The sequence below is a fragment of the Carex rostrata genome, chromosome 22 (genome assembly GCF_964058835.1).
Source record: "Carex rostrata chromosome 22, lpCarRost1.2, whole genome shotgun sequence".
Lineage (NCBI taxonomy): Eukaryota > Viridiplantae > Streptophyta > Magnoliopsida > Poales > Cyperaceae > Carex > Carex rostrata.
Window position 1 is genome coordinate 736666 of NC_135939.1, and position 13378 is coordinate 750043.

The window sequence follows — 13378 nt, forward strand, 5'->3', positions numbered from 1 at the left end:
ATTTTTGAACAATTTTATTTAAATTGCGTGGTCCCATAGGTAAGTTAAAGCAAGATCCTAAACTAGTGCACCCATGCATGCATTATTGCCATTTTTGATGTAATAAACAATTAAAGTAGGCTTAAATCATCCCTAGATTGCACTCTGTCCCTTAAGCAGATTCATAGATCCAAACAATGGAAACCTCATGTTGTCTCAGGAACCGCAAACCGGTACCGATTTGTGGCCTACATTGCCATTGATAACATATTAACATTCATAGTGTGCCAGTAGATTAGGGAGGAATGTGATTGCTTAAGGAGGCAATTTTTCTCTTTGGAGAAATTTTGTTTGTCCTTGCTCTACTGTGAGAAGAAAAAAATATATATGAGCATGATACTTGTATAGGGGCAAATCTTTAATCTTGACAAATAATGCTTAGTCATCCCTGCTAATTTTAAATCATTAATTATGTGTATTGTAATTTAATTTAATTATGTATATTTAAAAGTTTTTATATTGTTTAATCTCCTCTGTTAAATGTGTGCTTATAGTTCAGTACTTAGAGTTTTACTCTGTGGTCGTGGAGACTTGGATTTTACGTTAAGCCCTCTTAATTATTATTTTTAGTCATATATATACCTGTGATGATATTAGTCTTGTTGTTGGAGTGAAGTTGGAATTAAAAAAAAGGAAAAATTGTTAGATTGCCACTACAAAACCTTGAAATTGTGAGATTGCCACTACAAACTTCAAAATTGTGAGAATGCCACTATATTTTTGAAGAAAAGTGGTATATACCACCGATTTCATTTGAAATAAAAGCATATCTGATTTAGTACCAAATTGGTACCAAAATCAAATATAACAGGTCCATACAACTATAAAAACAAAAGTAAAAATAAAAGAATAACAAGTTCACAGAAACAAGCTCACAACTAAGAAAAGTAAAAACATAAGAATCTACTAAAAACACTGAAAATATATAAAGCTAAGGACTATATATCCAATAAATCTTCATCACTCTCCTCTTCTCCAGACATTGGAGATGGAGGGTTGCCAGCTCCAAAACCCTGCATATCCTCTGAACTGTCCACTTGGGAAATGGTGAGAATGCCACTATAAAACGTCCATAATTGTGAAAATGCCATTAACAGTGTATTCTTATAATATTTTTATCAAAAATTAATTTGAAGAGGCAATATCAACTGGAGTGTTACTTTTTTTGTATGAAGGGTATAATCGGAATACAAAATTATGTATATCAAAACAGTATTTTTCAGTTATTTTTTGATAAAAATATTATAAAAATACACTGTTAATGGCATTTTCACAATTATGAACGTTTTATAGTAGCATTCTCACAATTTTGAAGTTTGTAGTGGCAATCTCACAATTTCAAGGTTTTGTAGTGGCATTCTCACAATTTCCCCTAAAAAAAAAGGCTTCGTAATTAATGATAATTTATGTGTCAAGAGAAATACGTTAGGAGTTCTTGTGCCTTAATTTAATTCTCTATTCTTATTTATTGCCTTAATTAAACAATGATACTGTGGGCAGTAGCAAGCCAAAGGTTTTCTTGTATTTTCTCTAGAATTACATTACTTCGTAGTACATAGTACCAATTATAGAAATAATATAAGAAAAATAAAATACCTTCAAATAGAAATTGTGCTTAGGCTTTGCTTTCCATTATATTAATTCAAGATTGAAATTTAATTTCAGCAGAAAAATTATTAAAAAAAAAACTGTCCCTTTCACTCAAAAGAAACAAAATAAAAAACCGATAATGCAATTTTTTTTTAAAATTTTCAGTAAAAAAATAATGATAAATTTAGCTTCTTCTTTTTTTTTATTTTCCCCCGACGAGCTCTCGAAATAATTAAAACCAGTGTTGGTTTATATGGCGTGCCTCCTAAAACCAATGCTTCCATTCTCTTTCCGAAACGAATATCCAAAAAAAGAAGCAAATAAATCTCCTTTCAAAGCCAAAGATCAAAAAAAAAAAAAATAATGAAAGTATAAAATCCCAAAACCCCAAATCACCGTCACCTTCCATTCAGTTAGAACTTAGAAGGTTATAAGAAAAATAAAAAAATTGGGGGGACACGATACGCGTGTCCCAAAGCAATGACAGATTACAAGATATGCACGCACGAAAACTTGTATGATCAAAGGATAATTAAAGCAAAAATTGATTTTTAACCTCTCCATTGTTTCGGGATAAAGACTGTAAATGTTGGTTAGCGTTTAACGATTACCATTGGGATATTAGTTTATGAGATAATTAAGTTGCATGATCCTTGTAGAATGAAATACATGTTTGAGTGTGTAGTTGTTTTGTTGATAATAAGGAAAACACACTTTGTTTTTTGGCAGAGGTTGAGCAATGTCTTTAGAAGGATTGCATTAAATATAATTAAAAAATAAGTATCAATAATTTATTCCACCAAATAAAAATTTGGAGAGTTTTGAAGGGAGGTTGTGTTATTTTGACAGGTTATTAATTTACTAATTTTGATATGTCAATTATACAAGTATAATATATTAGTCTAATGGTAAAATATTATATATACTCTTTGTATGAAAAAGAGAAGAAGATATATACCTCCAAATCCATACTCATATTATTACAACAAAAAGTTTCTCAATTAGAATTTTGAACCATGACCTCCCATTTAAATGACAGTGTGTATGTACCACCAACTCTTTTCACGTGATGCAACACAATACGTACTAAACATATAGTCAGCCCATCTCACGTGTCTTATATGTGGTATCTCCCCAAACAAGAAGTGCATTTTCAGCATAGTGACAAACAAAAAATTTGGATTCGGTTCGGCATATTTAAAAATTCGTGATTCAGGTATAATTCGAGAATGATTCGGTGTAATAAGGAAGCAAAAAAAAAATTCAAAAAAATTTCCAATTTTTTTTTTTTGACGTTTCTCGCGAATAAAACGTGATTCGCGTTTTATTCACGAATAAAACGTATTATACGTTTTTTTGCATTTTAAATGGAGTTTGGTTCGGAAACGCCAAAAAAATAAATTAACCGCGAACTAATCGCGTACTATATCACTATGATTTTCAGACGATAATACAACAAGATTATCACCCGTTACAGCTTATATTATTTGGGGAGATACCACATACAAAGCAACAAAAGTACCAAGGAAAACTATACGTGAGCTGGGTTGGGCCGTTGGGGACATACAAAGCAATAATAATACCACATACAAATCTTGTTGTATTATCACCATGGCGCATAGTTTGATATGTTAATACATGACCAAATCTTGTTGTTGATTATTGCTTTGTATTATCACCCGTTACAGCTTATTGTTTTGTTTGATATCTCCCCAAACAAGTTGATATATATATAGAGAGACTAATATGCATTCGGTAGCATATGGGCCGATAAATTTGAAATTTCAAAATCCAAAAAGTCGATCTGAACCGTTCATCTTGTTCTCCATATTAATATGTGCTTGGAGACCAAATTTTACATTTTTCTGAATTTGTTTACTATTTATTAAGCCACTTTGAAAATTGTTGATCCAACGATGGCGGTTGATTTTACTGTTTTGTTAAGCCACCGTTCGATCAACAATTTTCAAAGTGGCTTAATAAATGGTAAACAAATTCATAAAAATGTAAAATTTGGTCTCCAAGCACATATTAATATGGAGAACAAGATGAACGGTTCAGATCGACCTTTTGGATTTTGAAATTTCAAATTTGGACCGTATGCATATCGACCCATATGCTACCGAATGCATATTAGTCACACTCTCTCTCTCTCTCTGTATATATATATATATATGGAACCTGCTAGCATGCTACATATAGCATAAAGGGCCTCCGTGCAACGACTCAATATTCGACTTTTCAAAATCCTAACGGTCGAGCCGAACCATTAATCTTGTTCTCCATATTAATATATGTTTGGAGACCAAATTTTACATTTTTGAAATTTTTTTACTATTGTTTTAGATTTATTAAAAATTGCTATTTTTTATGGTCCAGATTTTTGCTGAAAACAACGATTTTCAATAAATCTAAAAAAATAGTAAAAAATTTTCAAAAAATGTAAAATTTGGTCTCCAAATACATATTAATATGGAGAACAAGATGAACGGTTCGGATCAACCGTTAGGATTTTAAAAAGTCGAATATTGAGCCGTTGCATGGAGGCCCTCTATGCTACGCATAGCATATTAGCATATTCATATATATATATATATATATATAGAGTACGGCTACCGCGCTTCCTCTAGCATATGGGCCGAAATGCTTCCGATGGAAATTTGAAATTTTAAAATCCAAAAAGTCGATCTGAACCGTTCATCTTCTTGTCCATATTAATATCTGCTTGGAGTTTCTGAAATTTTTTACTATTTATTAAGCCACTTTGAAAATCGCTGATCCAATGGTTTTACTGTTTTGTTAAGGCACCGTTGGATCAGCGATTTTCAAAGTGGCTTAATAAATAGTAAAAAATTTCAGAAAAATGTAAAATTTGGTCTCCAAGTAGATATTAATATGGAGAAGGAGATGAACGGTTCAGATCGACATTTTGGATTTTGAAATTTCAAATTTCCACCGGAAGCATTTCGGCCCATATGCTAGAGGAAGCGCGTTAGCCGTACTCTATATATATATATATATATATATATAGTTGGGCTACGGTGAGTTGCGAAGTAAAGCGACTATTTTACTTCACACTCATATTTTGTGATTTGAAAATCCAAATGACCGATCCGAACCGCTCAACATGATCTCCATATTGAAATGTGCTTGGAGACCAAATTTTACATTTTTTGAAATTTTTTTACTATTTATTAAGAAATTTTGAAAATCGCTGATCCGATGGTCCAAAATTTTTTACTGTTCACAGCAAAACAACAGTTTTCAAAATTGCTTAATAAATAGTAAAAAAATTCCAAAAAAATGTAAAATTTGGTCTCCAAGCACATTTCAATATGGAGATCACATCTAACGTTCGGATCGGTTGTTTGGACTTTCAAAATGAAAATACGACGTGAAGTAGAAACGCGTTTTACTTCGCAACTCACCATAGCCCAACTCACATATATATATATAGTAAGGCTACGCTGGCTACTTCGCGAATTAAATGAGTTGTTTTAATTCGCGCTCATATCTCTAATTTCGAAGTCCAAATAGCCGATCTAAACTGTTAGATGTTTAATCTATATTAAAATGTGCTTGGAGACCAAATTTTACATTTTTTGAATTTTTTTTACTATTTATTAAGATGGTTTGAAAATCGCTATTTTTATTAAAATTCAGCACCATTAAAAAATAACGATTTTCAAACCATCTTAATAAATAGTAAAAAAATGAAAAAAATGTAAAATTTGGTCTCCAAGCACATTTTAATATAGATTAAACATCTAAATGTTTGGATCGGCTATTTGGACTTTGAAACTAGAGATATGAGCGCGAATTAAAACAACCCGTTTAATTCGCGAAGTAGTGTAGCCTTACTCTGTCTCTCTCTCTATATATATATGTATATATATATAGAGAGAGAGAGAGAGACTAATGTGCATTCGTATGCATATGGCCTGATATGCATACGGTATAAATTTGTAATTTCAAAATTCAAAATGTTGATCCGAACTATTCATCTTGTTCTCCATATTAATATGTGCTTGGAGACCAAATTTTATATTTTTCTGAATTATTTTACTATTTATTAAGCTACTTTGAAAATTGTTGATCCAATGGTGGCTTAACAAAACAGTAAAATCAGCAGCCACCGTTGGATCAAAGTGGCTTAATAAATAGTAAAAAAGTTCAGAAAAATATAAAATTTAGTCTCCAAGCACATATTAATATGGAGAACAAGATAAACGGTTCAGATCGACATTTTGGATTTTAAAATTTTAAATTTGGACCGTATGCATATCGGACCATATGCATACGAATGCACATTAGTCACTCTATATATATACACACCACATAGAAAGCAACAAAAGTACTTAATAATTTTTTTTGTTAAACATTTTATTAACAATTTTAATTTATTAACTCTTAATATGATATCAAATAGTACTTAAATTATATATGTAATCTCACAAATGAATACCTATAATGTAATTATGAAAAGAAAAGAAAAAACAAAAAAAAAATCAAGTTATGTAACTCTTTAATATTCACAAAAAAATGAGAGATATATATATAGTTCCATGTTAGATCAGAGCCATCAGATATAATTCATATAAAGTTTAAAGCTGTATACAAAAACTGATGTGAACTGAATGACTCCAATCAGATATCAAATAAAATTTGATGTGATGCATGCCTATCAAACTATTTCCGATTGAAATTTCGAATCTACGACCTAAATTTTCATGTATTCCATATCATTGTCAATGGCTCAATGCATGCATGTCGTTCCCTACTATTTGTCCCACGGGCCTCCTGTGGAGACCTAATTATAATTGAACTAAGAGGAAACCATCCAACAGATGTAGACCTGTATCATGCTACCGCCTATAACCGGTCGCTTCTCAATATTTACCACACAACACAAGTTAACAATTTATCATGTTTGCATTGCCAGTATTTTTCTCTGGTTACAGGTTACAGATTACAACTCCGACCCAGTGTTCTCTGTCGCCAAAGGCGTAAACTTTTGATTCGAAGGTAAAATCAAGCAAGAAATTATTAAGTTGGATCCTTTTTTTTTATAGTAACTCAACGAAGGAGCTCAAGATTAAAGTAAATTTGTTTAAACCTTAAGGACCACTTTGTAAAACATTGCGCATGATCATCATATACTGTGTATCGCAGTTAATTAAATAATTCAGTAGCTCAAGATAATTAAGTGCTAAAATGAAGATGTCATAAAATTAAATCGCTATTATAAGATGTAGAAATTATGTAACACGGTGTTGCAATAAAATAAATAAATTATGTAACATTATAATAGACTAGGAGGCTAGAACTCTAGGAGCATGTCTGGCTAAAGTTTTATTCGCCATACAGAGAGCATGGTGCTTTCCATATGATGTATTGACAGTATTGTCATGGGAAAAAGAAATCATGGGACGTTGAACACATTTGTAAGTCAATCATAGATTTGGTCTTATTTAATATTCAATTCTTTTAATTCTTTACGAACCGATTTTTAATACAATGATATATAATAGCACATTTTCGTGTTAAAGATTATTAATATTATTCTTTTTTAAAATGATTTGGTTGACCGGTGGAAATTTCACTTCCGATTCGACGGTTGAATGAAGTCGGCTTGAAAAATATTATTAGAAATTTAGAACCGTTAGACAACTGGCGCACAAACTTTTGAGAGAACAGCCATTTATAAAAATTAAAATTTGAAAGCAACAGTTTAAATTTTGCTCCAAGTATTTACATAATTTTAAGGGACGTGAATATGGACATCATTTGTGCCCATTACATGATTGGACTTGGAAGACATTTCTGTTGTGTATTGTTATATTTCAAATTTATTTTATCTTCCAATTTCCAAAATTTATGTATATCTTGTTATCAACATCATTGTTTTTAACTTATCAAGCATTAATCGGAATGGGATACAACTAATTAAATCATGGCGCTTGTATTATAAACCTGCAAATATTTCCAAAGATGAAGAAATTACAAAACTTATTTTCGAAATTAATCTGATTCCAAATTAATTTTTATAGACATAACTTTTGCACAAATATTATTAGAAAATCAACAAAATATTAATATTTTTTTAGTTAGATTGGAGGTTAAGCTATCTAACTATTTAATACTCATATTATTACAACAACAGATTTCCCTATCGAGACTATTTAACACCTATTTATTACAACAAAAAATCCCCCCATTGAGTTAAAAAATATTGATATTTATAATCAAATAATATTTCTAGAAAAAAATGAATATTAGTTGAGCACCATAGATTGTGCAAAATTAGAATTTGAATTAATCTAAATGCAATGATTGGATTGATTTTCAATTCAAATTAAATTCAACTAAACTTTTAATTAAATTAAATTAAAATAAAATAAAACTAGAGCCAACTAACTCAGAAGCTCGATTCACTTACATACCAGGACTAGGTGACTCATTACATTACACACGGAAACATACATGATATTGCCACATATGATCTCTTGTACAGGCATAGTTGTCAATTTCTTATACATGGAAGCATACTTTCGCATTTTATACGATGCCAGAACTACGGACGAAATCTCGATTGTTTAAGATCGAGACAGAGAGAGAAAGAGAGAGAGAGAGAGAGGAGAGATAAAAGGGGAAGAGGCAGTGAAAGAGTGTGAGACCATTGCACTTTTTTTCTCATAACAGGATACTTTGTTTCCAGCTGAGAACAAGCTCTCATTAGAGAGAGAGATTGATTATCTGTCCCCACACCTTCTCCATTCTCCTTCCATCATCTCTGTTTCTTTCCTCGTGTACTCTTTACATTGCTAATCTACTCTCCGGATAGAGACCACGCCATTACCATTGCCATTACCATTGCCTCGCCTTTGGTCCTCGACTTGCACAAAATACCAAAGCTCAAAATTTTCCAATTAAACCTCCTCCGTTCAATCTCTGAGAGAAATTGGATAAATCCAGCCATCCAGGCATAGAAACAACTAAACAGTGCGGGAATAGAAGGGAGAGTGGGCCCCTCTTTCTCCAATTGCATCTTTTCTCTCTCTAACCTGTTTCAAATAACCAGTTTAACTGGATCAATCCAGCATTGTCGGGATACACTCAGATTTTCTTTGCTTAAATACCGTAAAAAGATACATTGTATTTAGATAGGGGGTCGATCCGTATTAAATTTCATTTCTTTCTAATTACCTGTGCTGAGTGAGTGGGCCAATATCTGGCATTGGTGTCTTTCTTTACCAAGCGTTGCCCAGAGAAAGAAGCTGGTTTTACTGTTTCACTGTGCCAATATAGTGCTCCATTTCTCGCCTTCTCGATAAAATCCAAAACCTTCCCCAGCGTCAAGTGACAAGTGAGAGAGAGAGAGGGTCAGAAAAAAAGCCTTGCGTTGGAACTGTATGAAGAGGGATTGAAACAATGAGAGATGATATTCCGAAGAAAAGCAAGGTTTGTTGTCTAAATTTGATTTGATTCTCTTTGATCTTGCAAAATTACTGATTTGGGTACACATATTTTTAATTTGTTTCGGTTGTTGTGAGAGAAGCTTTCATGGTCGAAATCTCTTGTGAGAAAATGGCTCAATATCAAGAGTAAAGCTGAGGATTTCCATGCGGATGATACTGTAGGCAGAGGTACGGATCTAAACTGCTGCTTTTTTTTTACCTGACATATCCGTTCTCTTTAGATTTTGGTTATTTCAATTTACTTTATCTTTTCAAACTTCTGATTTCTGATGCAAAGAGATGTACTTAAAAGTCACAATCAACCGCTTTGTTTCTCTTTTTTTGTCTTCTTTTTCTTTTCTCTTTAAGGATTCTTATTTTGTTGTAATTTTCAGTAGGAGAGGGTAAAATCAAGGCCAATTTCTTGGATAGAGAGTTATTCACACTGAAGAAAAGCAAAACTGGTAATCCTCAGTGCTTTCTCTTCTTTTTCTGGTACTATATTTGGTTCAATTTTATTTTTCTTATTCTAGCAATTTTCAATTTTGATTACAGAAAAACCTTTGAGAAAATACAATTGGGGCAGATGTGACTCTGATGCTGCTCACATAACAGATGTGCAAAATTATAGGTTTCTGTTTAAAATGCATGCAATTTTGTTTTCATTTCTTATGTAAAGGGAAAACTAGTAGTCTTAACTTTCTTTATGTGTTTATCTGTAGGCTTTTTGTTTCTACATGGAATGTTGGAGGCAAATCTCCAAATAGGAATTTGAGTATAGACGATTGGCTACATTCTTCACCCCCAGCAGATATTTATGTCCTAGGGTTTGTATATATTTAAGAATTTTAATTTTTACCTGATTATTGTTTCAACGCTTAAATCTATTTTTCAGCTTTTCTTTCTGTTTTCACAATTAATTAAACCTTGAAATAAAGGCCCTCTATTACATATTTTATTCAAGAACATAAAGCGTCAAAAGAATAATAGAAGAAAAAATTATAATTTTTTTCTATTTCAGCTTTCAGGAAATAGTTCCTTTGAATGCTGGTAATGTGCTTGGGACCGAAGACAATGTTCCTGCGAAAAAATGGATCTCGCTCATTCGGAAAACCCTCAACAAAAGTAAATTTGCAAACGGCCATGCAGGTTATCCCACTGCTTCGCCCATACCAGATCCTGTGGTTGAGCTGGATGTGGATTTTGAGGCAATCTCCCGACAAAACAGCATGTCAATGCACCGTCGCTCGTTTCAGTTTCAGAACATGAGTCAAAGTATGAGGATGGAATCTGATCCAATGATGGGGTCCACATGTCAGCCGAGACTAGAGAGGAGGTTCAGTGTGTGTGACCCTGTGGGGTTTGGGTTCGCGTCCCGGCCTAGTGATTTTTTGGACCCGAATTTTAGATTGAGTTTGATTGGCGGTGGATTGTCTGATGAAGAGAGTGAAGGTGAAGAGGTTCTTGAAGTGTCACCTTATGGAAATGGTGATGTCACCGATACTGGTATGATGCCGATGGAGGACAAAGATGGCCAATATAGTGATTCTAGGTAAAATATTATACTATTCTTCTGATTTTTTATGTTTTTGGATTTATCTGTACATTTAACATTGCTGGTGATGTAATATTGACTCAAACTTTGTCAACAAAAAAAATTCTAACATGGAGAGAATTGTCCGATATAACTTTGGTTTGTTATGCCATTGTTTCAGGTATTGTTTGGTCGCGAGTAAACAGATGGTTGGTATATTTCTTACTATTTGGGTGCGTAGCGAAATAAGAAATGATGTCAAAAATATAAAAGTCTCTTGTGTGGGACGAGGCCTAATGGGTTATCTCGGAAATAAGGTAATGGACGTTCTTCACTTTTCCAAATGTCCAAATGAATGAATTCCTCATATGCTATCAATATCCAAGCTTGTAATGCGGTGAAATATTTTAGTTGATATTTTCAAAATCACATTCAATTAGGTATTACAGTATAATACCTTAATGTTACAAATCCTAAAATTGTCTTTGGATTTGTAGGGTTCAATTTCAATAAGCATGTCTGTGCATCAGACGAGTTTTTGCTTTGTATGCTGCCACTTGACTTCAGGAGAGAAAGAAGGGGATGAATTGAGAAGAAACTCAGATGTATATGAAATTTTGAAGAAGACTCGATTCCCGTGTATACAAACAGCCAGTGATTTGAAGTCGCCACAAACAATCCTTGAGCATGAGTACGAGAAGTTTTTTCTTTTCTGAATACTTACCTCTTGTATATATTATGAAACCTTGAAATATATAATGTGTACAATGTACCTCGGTGATTGTTGGGTAACTTTCTGACAAGATGGTTATCAAGTGAAATATATAATATGAGCTTTCTTTTTCAATTTTTTCAGTCGGATTATATGGCTTGGAGATTTGAATTACCGGGTTGCGCTTTCGTACCACTCGGCCAAAGCTTTGGTAGAGATGCATAATTGGAAACTGCTGTTGGAGAAAGATCAGGTAATATTTTATTTTTATTTTGTCTTTCTTTCTGAACTACACTCTTGTGTTTCTTTCTGAACTACACTTTTGTATTTGTAAGGGCATTTTAGTGATTATTATTAACTTGTGCAGGGAAAAACAGGTTTTCCATTATTTTGACTATTTACCCAAAATTTTGTATTTTACAGCTGAGAATAGAGAAAAGGTTTGGTCGAGTTTTCTCAGGTTGGAAAGAAGGGAGAATTTATTTCCCGCCAACCTACAAATATTCCAATAATTCAGATCGGTATTCAGGGGATGATGTAACTACTAAAGAAAAGAGGCGAACCCCTGCATGGTAAATAATAACAGAACTCAATATTTTCTTCCATTATTTTTATTTTCTTGTGCAAACAATAATCAGGGGACATTTTGGTGTTAATTAGTTCTGAATTAGTCTCATTACTGGGAGTCAGCACAAAACAAGAAGAAAAACTAGGCCTACCGGTACTAATAAAAACTTATAACAAAACAATTATATTTGTACTGAATATTACACATATATTTTTATATATAGGTGTGATAGAATACTGTGGTACGGAAGGGGCCTCAACCAGGTATCATACGTCAGGGGGGAGTCGAGATTCTCTGATCACAGGCCGGTGTACAGCATATTCATGGCAGATGTGGAAATAATTAGACGGACCTGGCCCAGGAGAAATAACATGGGTTCTTACAGTTCTCGGGTTGAGGTGGAAGAGCTCTTGCCATACTGGCACCAGTACCCATATCGGGATCTCAAGTTGTATTGTTGAAGAATAATATCGATATTATAAGGTAAAGACATGTGCAAATGCAAACAAATATTTTCTTTGTTTTTAGCAATCCTAGATGGTAGATGCCTTTCCATTTTGACCATGACTGGGGGTGGTAGAAGCAGTTAATTATTAGACTTTTTTTTTTTTTTTTTTCTGAATGCATCTTTTTCTGGGTTCAAATGGGAATTCTTGCATATGAATCCAACATTTATACAAATTGCGCAATGTGTTGGTCATCGATTCTAAAGTTTTGCTTGTCATCTGCAAATAAATGACTATTTTGATGGCAATTTGCGAAGCGCCATATTATAACATGAAGCATGCATACTTGATTTATTTTATTTTTTTCTTGGATAATTTGCTTAAGAAGATTATTCTTTTACTGTTTTTTGTAGCAGATAATATTATATTACAATGGGAGAGAACAAACTGCATGCGAAGACTAACCATAAGGTTTAAACTCCTACTTTGGTTGTGCTTTCTTAGTTGTTGATTCTGCATTTATGTTTAATGCTATGTTTGTTGACTTCAAATTATTTTTTCTATACAGGATAAGGGATGAAATTTTACTTCTAACTAATGTCTATGCGTCAAGCCAAGGAGAATCTATGTGTATAATTATACCATTATCAGCTAAACATACAATCCGCACGCCACCCGGATATATATTGTTTTTCATGTGTTTTATTGCTTCAAGTTTACGCGGCAGATGACATGATTCATGTGACAAATATATTTAGAAAAAGTTTTGGTTATGTGAGCGAAAGGGCTGTAAAAGAAAGTTTTAAATCATGTGTACAGTATTTTTTTTTTCTTTCTGTTATACAGCTTTAGACAAAGGTAGTGCTTATTTTTGTTGCTACTGGCATAGCATGACTATCAGCTGGTATGGTTTAAGGTACTATATGCCTGGATTACTATTTAAACGAGACGAAGGCTAAGCAAAGAGAAACTGTGGTACCATTGTACCAAAATGTCAATTTTATTTACTTTTTATCAGATGTAGCCATGTAG

General features: G+C 32.8%; 1 protein-coding gene across 5 annotated transcripts; it reads left to right on the top strand.

Annotated features, from left to right (window-relative positions):
* The first annotated feature begins 8271 nt into the window (after positions 1-8271).
* LOC144574240 (type I inositol polyphosphate 5-phosphatase 4-like) lies at positions 8272-13178 on the top strand. Of its 5 annotated transcripts, none has more exons than XM_078324159.1 (13): positions 8272-9090; positions 9188-9275; positions 9482-9550; positions 9642-9717; positions 9809-9913; positions 10108-10638; positions 10802-10937; positions 11118-11311; positions 11477-11585; positions 11756-11904; positions 12124-12393; positions 12760-12817; positions 12915-13178. In XM_078324159.1, the coding sequence occupies exons 1-11, from the start codon at positions 9061-9063 to the stop codon at positions 12359-12361; spliced, it is 1725 nt and encodes a 574-aa protein (XP_078180285.1). In that variant the 5' UTR covers positions 8272-9060; the 3' UTR covers positions 12362-12393; positions 12760-12817; positions 12915-13178. The 5 variants fall into 5 exon arrangements, with proteins under 5 accessions (XP_078180285.1, XP_078180286.1, XP_078180284.1 ...); XM_078324160.1 differs by having other exon boundaries at positions 12124-12383; XM_078324158.1 differs by having other exon boundaries at positions 12124-12383; positions 12763-12817.
* The last annotated feature ends 200 nt before the right edge of the window (positions 13179-13378 follow it).